This window comes from Lissotriton vulgaris, unplaced genomic scaffold, assembly GCF_964263255.1.
Source record: "Lissotriton vulgaris unplaced genomic scaffold, aLisVul1.2 SCAFFOLD_3336, whole genome shotgun sequence".
In the NCBI taxonomy this organism is placed as follows: Eukaryota; Metazoa; Chordata; class Amphibia; order Caudata; family Salamandridae; genus Lissotriton; species Lissotriton vulgaris.
In genome coordinates this window covers 52,060-71,542 of record NW_028252605.1, presented here as the reverse complement: position 1 = coordinate 71,542, position 19,483 = coordinate 52,060, and the positions used below count along the sequence as shown (strand labels likewise).

General features: G+C 42.6%; 1 protein-coding gene across 1 annotated transcript in view; it reads right to left on the bottom strand.

Moving 5' to 3' along the window:
* Positions 1-19,483, bottom strand: part of LOC147662098 (A disintegrin and metalloproteinase with thrombospondin motifs 20-like) — a gene marked incomplete at its 3' end in the record, with an annotated part of 123,504 nt that overhangs the window by 86,363 nt on the left and 17,658 nt on the right. Inside the window, exon 2 of the mRNA XM_086951113.1 lies at positions 3,389-3,732. Coding sequence (XP_086807239.1) covers positions 3,389-3,732 — 344 coding nt within the window. The remainder of the gene's footprint in view (positions 1-3,388; positions 3,733-19,483) is intronic.

The following is a 19,483-nucleotide window of genomic DNA, read 5'->3' as shown; positions in this document are numbered from 1 at the left end:
TCAACTCCAGCAATGCATTTGTGGCCTATTTCCACTACACTGCGTCACTCCTTATGCCTGCTTCAAGCAGGCGTAAGGTTTTGACGCAGTGGTGTCCTAAAAGTGACGCAGTGAAATCTTGGAGATTTCACTGTGTCACTTTTACGAGGCTTTCCTGCGTAGGAACGCCCCCCTGCATACATTATACCTGACGCAGGTATAATGTGACCCAGGGCTTTACAACGTGACGCATCTCCCTAGATGTAAATAGGGCGCATTGTTTGGGCAGAAAGGTTCTAAGTTCATGCTTAAAAGTTATCACTTTTAATAAGCACTTCTCAGTGCACTGCTTTAATGGACATATTAATGTCAAAGGTTCCACATGTGAAACAAAGCTACTTTTTTGAACTGTGATTTGACTAAATCATATTTTATCTGACATTTGTTGTATGACAACAAGATAAATATTTTTAGGGCTCGACTCGCATAGTGGCTCAAAGAGCCAAGCCAGACCCTTAGCTCAGCTCTGGCTCAGCTCACCCTGTTAATTTGCTGTCTTACCCACCTCTGTTTGCACCATTTATAATATGTTATAAATAGATACAGGTAAACTGAGTAATTCCTGAGTTTGAGCATGTCCAAAACGGGTGTGGAGGGGGGCATGGGTAAATATCACATCATATCCATTCTGAGGTCTGAAACTCACACACCCATATACAGTAGATACTCAGTTAACACCACAGCCCAAGGTATGCACTTTGCAAATCACATTATGGGCCACTTGCATTAAAGGCCCTAAATGTCCAGGTCTTTTTGGTTGGTACACCCACAATAACCTGCTGTTTCAGCCTCGGGGGCAATGGTAATATTATCACACGACAGCAGTTCAATATAATTGAGTCTGCTGGCACTTATCGCACTTATTGACTTGATGGACGCATTTGTTACCTCGCTTATATTTACATCTTTGCACTAATAATGGCCAGAAATTGTTTCTCAATAGATACCTATATAGCAGATATCTTAGGTGAAATTGTAAACACAGACCTTGAGGCCTGCCTCTGCATGGTCTGGTAAAGCGCACCGGATGTCGGAAGGTAAAAATCCATCATAGCAGAGCCTCCAGCCCCCCACCTAGTGGCACTCTGTCTTCATGGCCTCTGCCTGATGTAGGTTGTAACCAGCAGGTCCGGCTCTCCCCTTGCCCCACTAGTGGGACAAGATCACCTGCTTGGCTACCATCCACTCCTGAGGCGGAATCAGAGAAACTTAACAGAGCTGTGTGTCATTCCTTTCATTGCAGGTTACCCAGGGATGGGGAGAGGGCAAGCAGTACATAAATCACTCAGATGTTTAATAATTCACACCTATCTGATGAACTGTAGTGGCAACTCCATTGGCTGTGACCTCAGAACATCTAAGTAAGTCTCCAACACCACTTGCTGACAGCAGCCAACCCACCAGTAACCCAAGGGCCTAACGGACAATTACTGGGCTTGAGGCAAAGCCAAAGTGAACAAGAAGATGCCCATCATAAAGAAATTAAGCCTGTCTCTCTGGGTATGGAAAAGGGGTGCCCCATAGCTCAAGAGGACTGCCTCACCTCTACTCCCAAATCTATCCATATAATTCTACAGCACACCATGCCACATAATTACACTACACAAATCCACTCCACAGCACAAAAGTCCATGTCACACAATTCCACAACTAACTAATCCAATACAACACACATAATTCTACTACAAGCCACATACATACACTCCATAACACATAATAAAAGGATGCTATTTACAATTCCAACAGCTATAACTCAAACAATTGTGAGACCTATTGCATTTCCAATGCTACTTAAATCTATGACACTGCTACATAAATCCATTCAGATGGTATTTGCCCCCCAGAAGACTGTCATTGGTGGATCAACTCTTACAGTCAATGCTTAAAGTTAGATTTCGACATTTGGTGACAGAGCATTCTCTTTTGCCATTCCAAGGGTTTGGAATTTTCTCCCACTGCAACTCCGATCAGAAACTTGTCTCCCTTGATTTAGGACAATGCGCAGGACTTGACTTTTAAATGAGTATCATTTCTTGTTAGTTTTATTTCCTGTAGTCTGGGTCTTGCCTAGGGAAGTGCCCACCTTTTAGCTAATGTTATGAAGTGTGGTTCTTAAAGCCACTAAAGCTGATGCGTAAGTGTGCTATATAAATAAACTTAATATGCCATCACATAAGAAGTGGTTGGTCTTATGACTCCTTACTCCAAGTACAATGAAGATTTTATTAAGTAGAAGGAAGATGAGGTGAAGGAGTATCAACAAAAATGCAAAAGACATTTTGATAATTTGCATGGCGTAAGGAAAGGTGAATGGTGTGTGGGAGATATGGTGTATGTTAAGAAGCCTAGGTGCTGTGAAGAAAGGGGATTCCAATTTTAATGGTCATTATAAGATCATGAAGGCCAAGAAGAATGTTTTCATTCTAGAGTCTAGTGGCGTGTGGAGTATGTCAAGGCTGGTCAATGCTGTAAAAGTTGCTCATAGGCCTTTGCTTGATAGCTCTGTTGTTAATGTTCCTATTATGGAAAGGATGGGAATCGGAAGAGAGAATCATGACAAAAGGCAAAACTTGAAACCCAGATGGCAAAAAGGTTTGATCTGATTTCCTTTCATGTAATAGCATAGGTAAGTTCCTTTAAAGAGGTGTTTATTTTGTATACTCCTGCTATATTTGTTGCATATACTTCTTTATTTAATAGATTTAATTGTAGTAATAGAACCATGCATGAGTTTATTATGTTTAGTTGATTAAATGTAAAAACACATCTCCATTTGCGTGAACAAAATAGTTAACTCAGTATGATGTTAAATACTTTAACATATTCTGTGCTGTATACTTATGTATTGCCACTTGATGTTTGGTTGTATTCTTTTCTTTAAACTATTGATAGTAAGGGGATGTGCTGTGGTCTGCCTTGATTGGCTGGTATAGTGTGCCAATCATGAATTCCATTCTGGAATGTTGGTTGGATGAGTATCGGAGGTAGCTGAGAAGGCGAGCTGGCTAAACATGGACTGTAGGTGATGGACACTGAAAACTGGAATAAACCTTTTATGAAGCACCTATTTGTTCACATGATCCTTGAAAGTAGAACTTAACAATTGACATGGCTGGACCATTCAACAGACATGGGACTGAATTCACATAAAGGGGCACATTTATATCTTGGGTTTTGGCCAAATTAGCTCCAAAAACAGAGAAAAATACACATTTGCACCACGCTGCAATATAACACAGTTTTAAAACTAAAGTCACCACTCTCTCATTTCTGTCTTTTGCTAGTGTAAAAGCTGAATCTCCACAGAGTGTGTTCGGGAGTATGATAGGTTAGGGATATGAGCACTCACCAAGCCTCCGCACAGACTCAGCACTACAGTGTGGTTTGGATGTCCATTCACGTGCCCACTGTAATAGCAGTGCCTTTGGGTTTCAGGCTCCACTTGTCCACTCCAGGCTCCAATGTGCTGTACAGCAAATGCAGGACCAATGAAGCTTGCATCAGCGCTAAGACTGAGCCTGAAGAGTTGCCCATAGGCACTGATGTGATAAAAGGTGTTGCGGGGCCCAGGTGGTTCCTCTGCATCTCTCTTCCTCCGGTGGTAGTGGTGAGTGTGTGGGAAAGGCTCTCCAAAGTCATTCACTCGGGCAGGCGTGACAATCTGGTAGGAGGGCAGGTGCTTCACCAAACTCTCTGTAAAACAAATTGTGCAGTCTGTCAGAAAGATCGTAGAAGCACTGGACAACTTCACCTAGCAATTTATCCATTCAGGGCCCCGATCACAGATTTGTATCAGGAAAAACGGTGCAAGGTAAATATGCAACCTCAATAGGGGATTCACCAAGAAGCACACATGAAATGGGTGTTTTTAGTTTACATCATGGAGGTGGTTCTGCAGTTAAAGGTAAATATCCTTTACCCGCATGCGTTTCTCCGCATGCCATTACCCCGCATTTTTTACACTGCAAAAGCTTTTACAACGCTGGGCTTTACACCGCAAACTATTGTGATGCGTTCCCCAAAGTAACGCCACCGTGAAGTTAGGAATAGTAAATTGCTTTGTAATGGGTAGTGCATTGTAATGGAATGTGTGGTAAAGCCCTGTGTTGTAAAAGATTTTGCAGTGTAAAAACTGCGGGGTAATGGCACATAGAGTAAACGGGGAAAGTGTCCTATTTGAAGTAACTGAATGCTGACACACATATATATATTTATAAGCGTATGTGTTCTCAACACATACCTATGTGCAATTCTCAATTATTATTTTATTATGATTTGGAATTCCAAGGAATTCCACATAAAATATCAGTAAAACATTATTTTATACAAATCACAATATTTAAAATACAAGAAGGTATGATTTCAATTTTCCTAGATTACACTCAAGGTTACATAATCACTATTCTTCATTTAGACTCTGCATTGTTGAGAACAACAGACGTTAATGTCCAAGAGACAAAAAGCTACAAGTTCAGTTTCTTAATTGCATCCTTCAAGAGGTGGAAATCTTTATACTTCATTAAGTTCATCACTTCCAATGGGCATCAATGTTCTAATAGAGTACACTTGCGGCCAATAACGATCATTTCAGGTGGGTAAGACTTTTAACTATCACCCTAGTTTTATAAAATAATCTACATTTGATTGGCACATATTTAAAAAAGAGTACACGTATCATCCAATATACACATAACAATTTACATAAATAGTTAAAACACTTTTTTAGAAAGATGAATTCGGAATAGCAATAGCAGAAAATATTTTAGTAAAGTTCTAAATAAAGTGCTAATGCATTACATAAAGTGCTAATACATTGAATACCCTATTCTAGGGCAATTCTCACAAATAATTGCCCAGGAGCTATATTTCTAAGAAAATGCATTTAGGAAATTAACTTTCTTACAGGAATACTAATCCACAATTAAAAATCGATTATTAAATATCATATTTAGTGACCAATTAAAGTGCTTAAAGTGCCTAAAAAGGGCTAGTGCATAAAATCACATCACATAATACTATAAAAAACCTAAGGATCACCCTCGCCCACTAATTTTTCTAATAGACATTCAAAAAATCTTTTAAAAATCGAAAATTTTTAAAACAAATCAATTCAGATGAGGGAAACAGGAGAAAGTTACGGGCTTGTTCTGCTGTGGAAATTTTATACAGTAAAAAATCATGCCTTAAGTATTTGCGGCATATTGAAAGAAGCGCTGGGCACACAATCAGAACATGATTAAGATCTTGTATGCCACCATTGCATAAATCACAGTATCTTTCGTTTTTGAGGATACCCTCCCAGGCGCCTGTTACAATCCTTAAAGGCATCTGGTTCAATCTTAATAATAAAATCACTCTGCGAACTCCATGATTCAAGTTCCAAAGAATGTACGGCTGAGGATTTTTAACTGCAAAGCTCTCCACGATACAATCGAACCTTCTATTCACACGGCATATTTCCAAGTCTCTTTCCCGTGAAATCACATATATACCTCTTTTAATTATATGCTTTAATGCAATTTTGTCCAAACCTGCTGGCCCTTCAGAGTCTAAACCAAAACTGCTTAAAGACTTTAAATAATTCCTAAAAATTACACTTTTTGACAACATATTAATGAAAATTTCCTTATTCAATGCCAACCTTAATAGATTTTCCTGACAATTTATCAATGCATTTCCCCACCTTAAGCAAGCTGCCATAGTTAAAACATATGTCGAAAGAAGTCCAAATTCAAGCCTAAGAGCGGCGATTGACGCAGCATGACTCAGATTACATAATTGTCGCCAAATTTTACCTTCCACTTTTTCGATTTTTATCCAATCGCATTCATCTATCATTTCATTTGCATAATTCAAAGAGGGGGGAATCTTTATTTTATACACTGCAATAGTATGCAAAAAATGTCTTTGGCCACATTGCAAGTTCAAACGATTAATTGCAGAGGCTTGTGAAATAGCTTTACTTTTGCAGTGGTCCATGTGTCTGTTAGCAGAACACCTATTAGTGAAGAATTTTCCTAGATAAGGGTAAAATTTTACTATTTCCATTATTTCATCTCCTAAAAACCATTTTAGCTTTGCTCTAACCTTACAGCCATTTTAACTAAAAATCATCACTTTACTCTTTGAGACATTTATTTTTAAAAAGTATTCCTTAGTGTACCTAACCAATTCCGTCAGTTGTCTCGGCAGTCCAATTGGGGTAAATCCATTATTATAGCATCATCTGCATACAGCAAACAACTTATTTTTAGGTCACCCAATTGAGGAGGATCCCCTTTACTTTCCCCAACCCGCCTCGGTAAGTCATTTATGCAGATTGAGAAAAGTAAAGGAGCCAATAAGCACCCCTGCTTCAAACCGTTGTTAGTAGAGATTTTCTTTGAGAGACCTTGAGTCCCCCCTAACAGAACTTGGGTCCATGTTGAAGAGTGGAGAGCAATTATTACTCTTAGCAGGTTCCCTGGGATCCCCATAGTGATCAATTTCCTCTACAGCGTCCCCCGATCTACCCTGTCGAACGCTGTGGAGAAATCAATAAATGCTGCATACAATGGTATCTTCCGACCAACGGGATATTTATCAATTAAGGTTTGCAGAGCAGAAATATTATCTAAGGTGCCACTATTTTTCCTGAACCCTGACTGTTCAAGGGGAATTAGATTATTTCCAAATACCCACTCTTGTAGATGAACCAGGATACTTTTCGCAAACAGTTTTCCCGTCGCATCTAACAGGGAGATTTGCCTAAAACTTGCCGGGGAGTGTTTAGGGCCCTTCTTATATAGCGGGACTATTATACTTCCCTTCCAGGAGTAAGGGATGTCCCTGAAATTGTAGCAATGGACAAATAAGGGTTGTAGTACTTTTGCCCAATCGCCGCAGTCCTTTTTTATATTATGGCAACAGGGACATCATCCGGACCCATTGCACCTGAGTATCTCGACCCCTTAATATAACCTTCAATTTCCCTCTCTGATGGCGCTTCTACATCACCTGCCAATGCTATGGTATTAACAGAGCCCTCAACCTCCTCATCTAGTGGATTAGGGGCATACAGTAAGGAAATATAAATAGACCATGGAATTAACATGGGTTGATATTTTTCTCTACTGTCGCAGAATTTAGCCATTAAGGCCCTGTACTTTCTAGTATTCCCCGAACGTGCCACCTCCCTAAGGTTAACCCATTTTTCATCTTCAGAGGCCCTACGGACAGCTGCTAATTTTCTTTTCCGGACCTGTTTTAATCTATATATCTCTTTTTGTCTTACTGGGCTAGGATCTCTAAATTGGGATCTAATCAGCCTATTTATCTTAATATTAAGCTTTTTAATTTCAGTGGGGAATGTTACTTTAGGGGCAGTTCGTTCAACTTGCTTCTTTCTACCAAGGGTTCTTATGGCAGCCATTACTCTTTCGTAATTCACAATCGGGCTCTCCCAGATTGAAGTAGGCACAATATTTTTAAAAACCCACTGGAAGTTCGGAGGGTTCTTGTGTGACCTGCAAGTGCAACCACTATTTCGAGAATAAGTTACATTGTTATTCCTCTGATTCCAGAGTTCAGGTTTCTCGAAGTGTAATGCTAAATTTACAGCCAAGATGTTATGGTCACTCAATTTAGTGGGAAGCACTTTAAACTGTGAACATGCCCCGAATAATTGAAAGGACACAGCCATATAGTCAAGAAGGGAATAGCCAAATGTCCCGTGAAAGGTGAGTGCTGCGGGAGAGTCCTCTGGGAATCTACCATTTAATAATACTAGGTCAAGATTCCTAAGATTCTGCAACAATAAAAGGCCACGTTTGTCTGATTTTAAATTGGCCGGGAATATTGACTCTGGTATAAACCAAACCTCCTTCAAGTCCACACTAGAAAAGGACGAGATGGAGCTATTACTTATTTTAGCATTAAAGTCTCCTATCATCAATATACATACTCTTTCTCCAATACTACATAAGTCTTGCACAAAAGAGCAAATGGAGTCAACCAATTAAGTAAACGCTTTCCCAGGTGGAATATACACGTTTACCAAAAGCAAAAAGGTTGCATGTCCCAAGTTATCTTTTTCCATTTTTAACTTAGCACAGATACAGCAATTTGATGAGTGTTTGTATATCACAGGGTCCCATGCTAACTCACAGCTTAACAAAATGGCTAAACCCCTACTAGCATGCCCCTTTGTAGATTTTTTTGCTTCACTACAGAACACATAGTAGTTCTCTAACTGAAACTCTTCCCTTGCCCACGTCTCCTGGAGGAAAATTATCTTGGGTGCTAGGTATTCTAAGGATTTAAGCTTATGTTTTTCTTTTCCAAGCCCCGCCATGTTCCACGACACAATTGTCCCCAAAAGGCTACCCCCCGCTCTATGGGTTTTGTATTAGTTGTTTTTACCCCATTCAGAGTGCTTGCAATCGAGCTCCATTTAGACACCTCATCTCCCCCATCTATACTAAGGACCTCTTAGACCTCGGGAGCTGAAAACTTAATTTCTCTTGCACCCGATACCCTTCCTACTGTTATTTCCAAGACCTCAAATGTTGAGGGTATATTCTCTCCCTCATGTTCAATAAATCCTTTCCCCTGCCGATGTTTAGGTATTTCGAGGCTTTTGGGGGGGGGGGGACACCATGAGGGACCATAGTATTTAGAACATCTATTCCTCTTTTCCTGAATCTGTCCACATTTGCTAAAACGAGTAAGTACACTACCGCAGATGTAAAAATGGCTTTAGTTACATATGGTTTGTACCTCCAGTCTAGATGAACCAGTTCTATATCATTACTGGTAATTAGCTTTAAATCATCTATTTCAGATATAATTCTAAGGACGGCGCTTCTATTCAATGTTATTAACTCAGCATCAAAGAGTGGGATCAAAATCAAAGTCTTATTCACTTGCTGAGCTCCTGAATCGGGAAGCCTAGTTAAATTAATATCTTGCTGGCTTCTGGGGAGATCATCATTTAAATTCACCCCTTTATTATTATTATCCACTATAATCATTCTCCGACTAACTCCGCCGATATTACTTGATTCTGGAATTGTTGATGACACTACAGGACCAATTGACTCCTGTGCGGCACCACTTAGTTCTACTCTCGGGAATGTTACAAAGCTTTTTAAATTAGCCTCTTTAATACCTGAGCTACTGTACTGGTTAGAGCCCCTTCTTAACCTGCCTTCACCTTCCCCATCATTATTCTGATTGGTGTTCGGCCTAACAGGCGAACTATTTTGCTGAAGGGCAAGATCCTGCTCATGATTCGGAGTCATACTCATTTTCAGTTGCCCCACAGAAGACATAGTATTCTTTTCGTCCATAAGGGCTATGTAAGAGTTTTCCTTTTCCTTTGCTGGTTGGAACCACAACTTTCTCTGCTTGGGTTTTGGGAACCGGCGATTTTTCAACTTCTTTTTTCTCCTATGACTGTTTTTAATTGTTCCCTTTCTTACTATAGAAACTTCCCCCACAGCAGAACTCTCTAGGATAGTAATTATTTCACCTGGTTGTTGAGGTTTAGGATTTTTTGACTTACACATATCAAAGATTGGAAAAACACACACTGTGTCTGTTACAGGAGAAACTCTTACATTTAACCTTTCCCCCGATATGGGGACCTTTGCAGAATCCTTAAGGTTAACTTGGGACGGGCTTGAGATTGATAAGTCTACCAGCAAATCTTTTGGGTCCCCTATCCAAAACACTTTATCAGCATTATTTATTATATTATGCGTTTGACATGATTTACTAACTGTAGCATAAGCACAATTCACGCAAGACTGTCTATGATGTTTAAGATCTAAAACCCCTCCCAAAATGGGCATGAGGACTCTGAGAATATGATCGGTGTTAGAAGTACTTTTCTCCAGCAAAGACAAGATTGCAGACAGGGTGGTTTCCAATTTAAAAAACGTGTTCATTAGCCCCTCTGCCCCTGCATTCTCATTCACGACCAGTGAATACAGGGAATTCCTTATCCTTTTATCATATGACATTGATAGTTCTTCACCAGAGAAATCATGTGAGTCCGAAACCAAAGATAATTTAGTAGGAGTACTACTATACATGATAGGCGTATGTGTATGAACTCCTTCTCGAGATGTCAATCCTTCTTTGTTAGAATGCGACTCTGAGATCAAACTTTGAACTTCCAGTTTTTCTAGCTGCTTCACTCGAACCGCATTCATTTCCAATGGAATGGCAATGTCCGGAAGAGTTAAGTCCTCTGTTTTCGCCTGCCCAACAGGTAAGCTGCATTCTTTCTGCAGTTCCATTTTTGGAGTGAGATCACTTACTTTTATTAATGGGGAGTCCTACCTGAGCCTCTGAGACACACTAACGTTGTCTTTTGCCTTTTCAAAAAGGGATATCAGATCTGCTAGTGGAGAGTTTGGATTGGCTTCCTTTCTTTCACTGCCCTTGCCTTGAGGAGAGCCCACTGTCTCAAGTCTGGATAGGGACATCTCCATATCCATTTCTAAATTATTATCCTCCCCATCAACTTTCTGCAGATATACTCTTCTTACTGATAAAGGGGGTCCTACATTGCATTCACCTCCATTCATCTTTACTATAGTTACAACGGGGAAAAGCACCTCTGATCCTATTATATGACTCTCCACTTCATTCTTAGCTATTATTTCAGAGTCCATTGAAACCTCTGATATATTCCCCTCCATCCCTTCATCTCCATTTTTTTGTCCAGTTCCACACTTAGAACTTCTTCCCTTTTTAGTAAACATTGACTTTACTGATGGATAAGATTTCAATAATGTTAGATGCGCACCACTTCTGCGTCGACAAATAGTTTTCTGAGGTTTTAGAGGACTAAGGAGGCACTTGGCACTCTGATCAATGGTTACTATAGTTTCTGCTGATTTTGCTTTTGACTGTGAGCGCAGTCGCCTTACAGACATTACCATTGCCCCAGAGATTTAACATCACTTAGACTTGTTACTCCTCCAGCAGTTAATAAGAGGCGTTGAAAGCAGATAACCATACGTATGAGTTTGGATGAATGTAGAGCACAACCCTGAAAGAGTTGGCAGAACTGACACTGCCTCAAAGACTCCTCATTTGCCTCACAGATACCCCACTACTATTCACCACTATTCACATACCACCTTGCCCTAGGCCTGGGCGATTCAGCAGTGGCCCAATCAGATTCCAATCAGACCCACACTCCGACCCCCGTCTGGCACTGGGGATATGGTGGCGTAACAACTGTAGTGACTGTAGTAGACTCTGCGAATTGATGGTAAAGGTTTATGGCAAAGTTTGTGGCAGAATGGGATACTCGGTAGGTACTATGACTGGGTGCTTGCCGCGATGCAATTACCAGTTCATAATGTTCTCACTGTACATACCGCTCGCACTGACCAAGGGACTGTTCAGCGTCTATATCAGGATTTATTCGTGATTGATCCGAGTCCAACCTATTTAAGGATTAATTGACAAGAGGCAGGGCACAGCATGAATCCACACAAACCCCCGGGCCCGGGCTGGGACTCCAAGCTGGATAGGGACCCACCACTGTGGACCACTACAGATCACGGGGTACCACAAAAGATGTACAGGGGTCCCTGAGGTCCAAGCGAGTCAAGCGAATCACACGAGTCACACGGAATGAATGTACGGCGGCAGGCAGACAAGGGGGTGCACGCCAACAGCTCCCCAACCGCCTCGCTCACCTCGCTCTCCAGACACTCCTCAGACACTGCCATCCCACTATCGATGCCGTGGTCGTCTGACTGTCTGCCTCCTCCTCCTCCACTGCCACTTACTTTTACTTCTTCTACTGATGCCTTGATGCGTGACCCGATTCAAACACGGGCACCGGAGTTTAGCCCCGACCCTCATCTCTTGTCTCCTTGTCTTCTGAGCCTCCTTCTAGCCTCACTGAAGAGCTCTGGTGGGCTCTTGCTCTGGCGGTGCTCTGGCAGGGCAGGGCAGGACAGGGCTCGCAAGCGTGTGTGTTTTCGCGGGCGTTATGGGCGTGCCGACCACACGCGCTGGATACCAGCCTCTGACCAGCCTCCGACCTCTGTTCTCCGTCCCCCGGGCCAATACGGGCCAAAACGGGATAGACGGGATCAACGGGCCTCAGGTACAAAACGCGAACCCGAACTCCTGGCGAGACCCGCAGCAAGGACGCCACTCTCCGTGCACCACGCCACACATCAGCAGCAGCTCGAACTAGCTCCTCCTCCTCCGGAAACAGCGTAGCGTAACGGCGTAAACACTCCCAAAAAACTTTATCCGAAGTTACACCTATGTGCAGAAGGTGGCAGGCACTAATATGTACCTTACAAAGTGTATAGTTAGTTCACTTACAAGTAGAAAAACAGGTGTAACTCATCAAAGTACATGAGACGATAATTAGATTTCATACAAAAGACTTAGGACCTTGTTATGAGTTTGGCAGTGAGGGAGCAGGAACACCCATGTTTGAACTGCCCACCAGATTAGGAGTTTTCTCCTGTCTGGCCGGCTGTTGTTTGTGTTCCCGTGGCAGTGCCTCTGAAATAGACACTGCAATGGGAACGTCAAAATCTGTGCCTGCATTGCTTTGACTGGTGCAGTCCATGGAGTGCAGGTACCTGGGATGCATGCACACATGGGGGCACAACATGTGCCACCCGCCTGCACCCCAAGGCACAGAGTCACAAGGGGGCCCTCTAGGGCCCCACTTGTTCCTCACCGCCAAACTTTTCAAGACAGTCGCACTGCCATGAAAAGTCTGGCGGTGAGGAAAATCGTAATATGCTTGGCGGGGCCACAGCCGACCCATGCAAGCATACTGCCGCCTCAAGACCACTGCCCACCGCAAGGGATCTCTGATCCCTGGCGGCTGCGGTGGTACCAGGGCAGCTCGACCGCCCTGGTCGTAATAAGGTTGTCGCAAGACTGCACAGATGCACCATCACAAGTCTGGCGGTCCATGGACCGCCAGACTCGTGATAAGGCCCTTAGATGGATGATAAGTGGATATTCATGCCAATCAATTTGGTAGAAACCCAGGAAAATATTATTTTTATTTTTAAATCAGCGTTATTCATTTCAAAGGAGAGCATCGAACATATCAAATTTGTATGCGTATGTCAATAACCCCTAAAGACTACTCAAACATTCAAATGATCCTTAAGGGTCCACACAGTGTCTGTTTTGTGCATTAAAGGGAGTCAAGTATCCATCACATTATTTACCTGCCGCACCGATTGGGCAACTGGATCAGCACAATAGAGATGGAGTGAGATAGAGTCCCTGACATAGCTACCTGCACCTATCACAACAAAACACTAACTTCGAATTGACTGAACACTACTGAAAAAGAAAAAGTTGCAGTTAAAATGACTTGGATATGTGTTTGGGGTGTGCATATGAAACAGGTACATACAAACATATGCTGTTAAAACTGCAGATGGCTGGGAGCTCACGGAGCACATCAGTCTCATTTGGTATTAAATAATCCAGTTATTCCTACCGAGAAAATACGTTTCTTTAACCCCTTCGCTGCGGCGGCAATTCTGCCGCAGCACTAGGGGGTAGGATGGCCGCGCAGCGCACTACTGCTGGTGACGGAACCGCTCCATCAGCCTCGGTAGCGATGTGCTTATGACGAAGCGGTTCCGTCATGGCCCCGCCCGCTCAATAGAACGCCCAGCGCAGGCGCGGAATCCGCACCACGCAGGCGCGGCGAGCGGGCCATGACAGAACCGCTCCGTAATCAGCAAGGCGCTACCGAGGCTGATGACGGAGCGGTTCTGTCATCAGTGCAGAACGGGTTAAAGAAGAGTCTCTTGTTTTAATTCATTAACAAAGTTATAGGTGCAGAAGGCAGTGATGAGAGATAGTTTGAAATAATTTTATGTCTGGAAGATATGGTTACTTTATTGCCTATGTTTGCAAACTGTATCTCTATTTTATTTAATATGTTTATACAGCACATTGAGTTATTTATTATCAGTGTTAACAAAGTTATAAAATTCTTAATAAACATACACGTAAAAAAGAGAACATTAAATAAACTGATAATAATTAATTCTCAGATGTGTAAACTACGACCTCCATAGTACAAACTTTATAGGTTGAAAATATTTGATAATCACAAAAACACTCATAAATGACAACTATTCATAAGTATTCATTACACATGCCATACTTTAAAATGCAATGTTTCCAAAGAAGATCTTCATTTCATGTCCCAGAGTGCACTCAGATCGGCTCCTTCAACAGTGAGGACAGCTGGTGCAGAATAGTCAATGTGGGTAACACAAAAAAGTTGTTCCACTTCACAACAAAATGACCGTATGTGGATCTTGTTTGGTACATCTTCCTGTGAATAGTGAAGCGACGGCTTGTTGCTAAGGGTGCTGAGAACAGCTGTGCCACTAATTTAATGTATTATTCAGAGGTTCCGAACGTGCAGCATCACATCTGCAACACAGCTCTAGATGGTTGGAGTGTCAGGAGAAGAACACACACTGGCCATGTCTGACGGGCTGGGGTCTAAACGCGACCCACCAGACACGCAGAGCATGTTGTTCTGATAATTGATGTACGGTGTGTCTTCTACTACAGGTAGGACTTGGGGCCGGATGTATCAATATTAGAAATAGCGATTACCTAATTGCGATTTTCGGCTAATCGCAATTAGGTAATCACTTTTCCTATTGTATGAAACGTATAGAGTTTCATTTACAGAATTCCTGGTGGGTCGCAAATTGACCTACCTCATGAATAATAATGAGTTAGGTCTCAATTTGCGACCCATTAAGGATCGCTAAAATCAAAGGGAAGGAGGCCTGCTGGAGTCAGCAGACAATCATGGCTGTGATTGCTTTTAAATAAAGTAATACTTTTTTTTTATTGTAGCCTGTTTTTCTTATGGTAAAACGGGTTGGGTTTAAGAAAGAAAATTGAAAAGGTTTTTTTAATTTATTAAGAGCAGATAGTGGTCAGTGGGACCACTGTCTGCTCCTAAAAACCGTTTTACGAGCATTGACAAACTGCGAGTGGGTTGCCACCTATTGAAGTAGGTGGTGAAATGAGAATGTTTAGCAACTGCATTTTGGTTGCTAAACATTCTTACTTACCACACGCCCCTTTCTTATACTGGATTTGCATGTATTCGTAATTCCAAACTGCAATTCAGTAAAATGTTATCAAATCGCAATTTAAAAATTACACATACCAAAATACATTTTTCTGGTCACAAACGGCCCGATTCTGCAAATAGGGCCGTTTGCGACTGCAAAAATGCTTGGTACATCAGGGTCCTTGGAATCTAAGGACAGCAGGCCTTCAATGAGGCAATGAGCTGCCAAATACAATGCATTGTATTGAAAGGTCTGCCTTGCAGCATAAAGAGGACTAGTGACAAGACCTAGTAAGACATGTGGAAATTATGAGGCAAGCTAAGGGGGAAGTACTCCAGGAAACTGGACGACAGGTGTGCTCATAGGGAAAAAGAGAGGGGATGAAGAGTAAGAGACAATGCGAGGGTGTAAAGCTGACCTCGACATATTATATTGTTGGTAATTTGACACACTTCAGCATTCACAACATGATGGTACCCATCACGAGAATAATGCTGGCCTCGATATAATTTTAGTATAGGAAATTTGCCTTTCTGCTTAGTCACCCCAGATTTATCACGCTTTGTAGACTGCATTTGGAGACTGCTAATTTGCCTCCTAGTGCATGATCTTTCACCTTTGAACATGGCGGGAAATTGGTTAAATCCAAAGGGCTTATTTATCTTGTAACTGAGTCCATAGTAACTAGGCCAAGGTGATAGGAGAGCAGCATAAAAATTCAAAGTCCCAAACGGGCTGCAGTGCATATCTACACTGCATACACAAATGAGTGTAAAACCGACACCAGGCAAACAATTCTGCTCAGGATGTCTACAGTCTGAATTGCTGCAGAAGTAAATCAAAACAAACCATTCATATATATAATAAACCATGTTTAAAACATTAGCAAAGTCACCCCTGTTTGTGCCTTGAAACTCTCAGGGCTAGGTGCTTAATATCTAAAAGTGTGACATTCTAAATATTAGGGGGCCCATTATGATGTCGGGCGGATTGCCAATCCGCCCAACATCCACGCTCATTTTCCCTCCGCCATATTAGTATGGCGGGGTGGACCTCGGCGGATGGCAAGACCGTCTGCCGCTTTTCCGCCCCGGTCGCCTTGCGGCCGGGGCGGAAAAGGAATAATATGGTGGCAGTGTCTATTAGACACCGCCAGCCATATTACGATGGGCCTGGGCAGGTGCCTTTCCGTGGTGGCATCGGCATGCGGTCTTCACTTGTGGGCCCACCTGCGGGCCCCCAAAGTGAAGGAGCGGTGGGGGGTGCACACGGGGGGGTACCTGTGGTACCCCCCTGCATTTGAATATACAATGCGGTAGGCACCGCGAGGTGCCTGCTGCATTGTGTATGCAAATGCATACATGCATTTATGGCATTGAGGCGGGCGGTGCAGAGAGCACCGCCGGCCACAATGTTATAAATGCAGGATGCGGCCGCCACTGTGGCGGCCGAATCCTACTCCACCCACGGGACCCCCACCCTTATGGCGGGCGGTCCCTAGTCCCGATAGGATGGCAGGCAGACTAAGTCCGCCCGTCATCCTAATGACCCCCTAAGACTAGTATGCCCCTCTAGCAACTAGCTACACATTGTTATTTTCACTGGATATATTGCTTTCATGTTTCCTTTGGAAAAAGTATATTTGTGTTTAACTGCTTTAATGCAGAGGGCGAACCGTTTATGTCCAGCACTTTACCTCAGTAATGCCGTGGATGTGTACTGTTCATCCACTGGTGGGCTGCAGGAGGAACAATGAGTGCTAGTGCGTGCACCGAAGGCTGCCCTCTATTTCCTTTTGACGGATTCCCCGCCCCCATCAATGACATCAGCATGAAGATATCATTAGCCCACCAGAAGACACACAGTTAGGAGTATGTGAGAACTGCTCCATGCCTCTGATGGTATTCCCTCCCATCGGCGGGGAACTTCAGTGGTGGGAGAGGCATCACTGGAAAGGGGAAGTCCCCTTTCCAATGATATCTCTCCCAAAAAGGTGGTTCCTGCTCAGGATTGCGTCTGGGACTGCAATCACCAAGCAAAACTCCCCACTGGATGGCAGGTATGTTAACTGTTGTGGGATATCAACCCCTCAGGCATTAGTGAACAACTCCCAAGGGATATAGCTCTCATTAGAATTTTCCCTTCTTGGCCATTGTAATTAGACTGACAGCATGATCAGTCACCCAGGGATGGGAGAATTTGGGGAGGAATTCTGCTGGGAAGGAGTCTAGGCATGTAGGTTACCAGTGGAAAGGGGAGAGTGTCTCCTTTCCAATGGTGCACATCTGCCTTGAAATCCTGTTTCCGAATCGTGTGTGGACTGCAATTCCACATAAATCCACAATAGATGCTAGGAATGTTTGGTATTGAAGGGCTGCCCCCATGAGCGAATACGCTCAACACCCAAGAACATGCCTACAAAAAAACACTGTTTTTTATTGACTAATATATGAGAAGGACCGGAAAATGTTAAAAAAAGTAGCGCAAAAGCACTTTTTTAAAACCTAATGTGAAAGTTATTTTTTTCTCTAAAACAAAGAACTGTATGGCTGAGTGGGTTGGGTGGGGCCAGGGCTGGGGCTGAAGCAACACCTGGGAAGGGAGTGAAGTAACAACACTTTGCACGGGGGAGAGAAGCAACAAGAGAGAGGATAGTCACAGCTATATTGAGCTCTGTGGATGGATTGGGGGCAGAAGCCCACAGGTAAGAAAAAGCAACACGATTGTGAATATATAGAAAAAGGCCCATGAACAAGAGATCGTGAGGAGGAGAAAAGCACATGAGTGAGACAGCTGTAAAACACAAGTACTCTCTTGGAGAGCTTAAACAAAAATAAATAAATAGTTCCCTAAAAGGGAGCAGAGGAAGAACAGAAGCCAGTAAAAAGGCCATGCTACATAGGAGGAACAAACAAGATGGACAATCTGAAACAAATAAAGCTGTCCGATATAATACAATCAAATAAGAGAGGCACTAAAGCCAGATATTGGTAAGAAATGAGCAGGTTCCAAGTCCCTGTACATTCTTGGTAAGCCCACAATATGTATTTTGCAACAATACATACTAACTGTCAGCAAAGTTCAAAGTAAAAAGGTTCACCAGTGGGGGTAGGGGGTAGAAATGTAAGCAGATGTGGGGTTAAAGGTCACAAATCATGTTAGGAAAATCCTTCAAAAGTATTAAAAATATATATCCAAAATCTAATTTAGTGGTGAATGTAGCTTTTTGTTAAGTATAAAATCAAAGGTGACTTTATGGGAATATGATTCCTACTTTTTTGAATGCCTGGAGCAGTAAATCAGTTCTCCTGGTACCTCTTCTCTCCCGTGGCAGTAACTGGCATACCTTTAAGGCCTAAAAAGGACTTCCTGCCAAAAAACAATACAGCGCTCACAGCTAGCAAGAAGGCTGGGAGGGTTACTTATTTATTGGCAGTTTAATCGGATGAGGGGAATGGGTGTGAATAGAAACAGACAGTATCATAAACAGCAAAGCTCAAACCAAACCTGGCTTTTTGGTATGTTTATGCCAAATGCAGCCTAGAGTGAGCGATGTCTTTGAACTACACTCCTCCCTCAACTTTTTATCTCTACTTCCAGTTGGAGGGAACTATCCTTCTAAAGCCAGTAAAATAATATTTGAAAAGGGTGGGTCCATATTTCAATATGGTAAGCCCCGTGTGGAGTTTATGAGCTCTGTGCAAGGGTTCTGCCATGAACAAAGGCTTATGTGATAGATAGCTGTAATGCACATGCTCACAAAATACATACTGTAAATGTGGGAAGGCGGGCTGCAGGATTCTGTAACAATTGAATCGGGGTATAACCATTCACCGACTACTGTAAAGTGTAAAAGTTGCTTTTATAAAGTAGTTTTCCCTCAAAAACTCACCAGAACTGAACTGGATTTTGAGAGAGACTTCAAATACCATATCTGCCTCATATAAGCTGTCAGCCTGGAAAAAGATTGAGGCTTCGGGAAACATATTGCCTTTTTTGACCCGGAGCATAAAAGGTTGGGGAATGATTCTGTGAAAAAAAGAACTAGGTGGGAGTGGAATGCACTGGACCTTTAAGGATTCCTAACCGGAGTAGTAGAGCCAGACTCCCCCTGCTTTCCTGTGGCTTGTACAGCATTAGACCTATCACTATTGACTTGGATATTACTAGGGTGGCTGGTCTTATTCATTGCCAGGATCCTGTAAGACAGTTAGGGTTCTATCGCAGTTTATCCAGTCAGATATGAAGAGAGTGCTTCAAAATAGGTGAGTAACTAACGAGCTTAAGGCAGGACTGTCTGATGGCAGCTATGCTATGCTGTGTTGAAACCTGGGCTC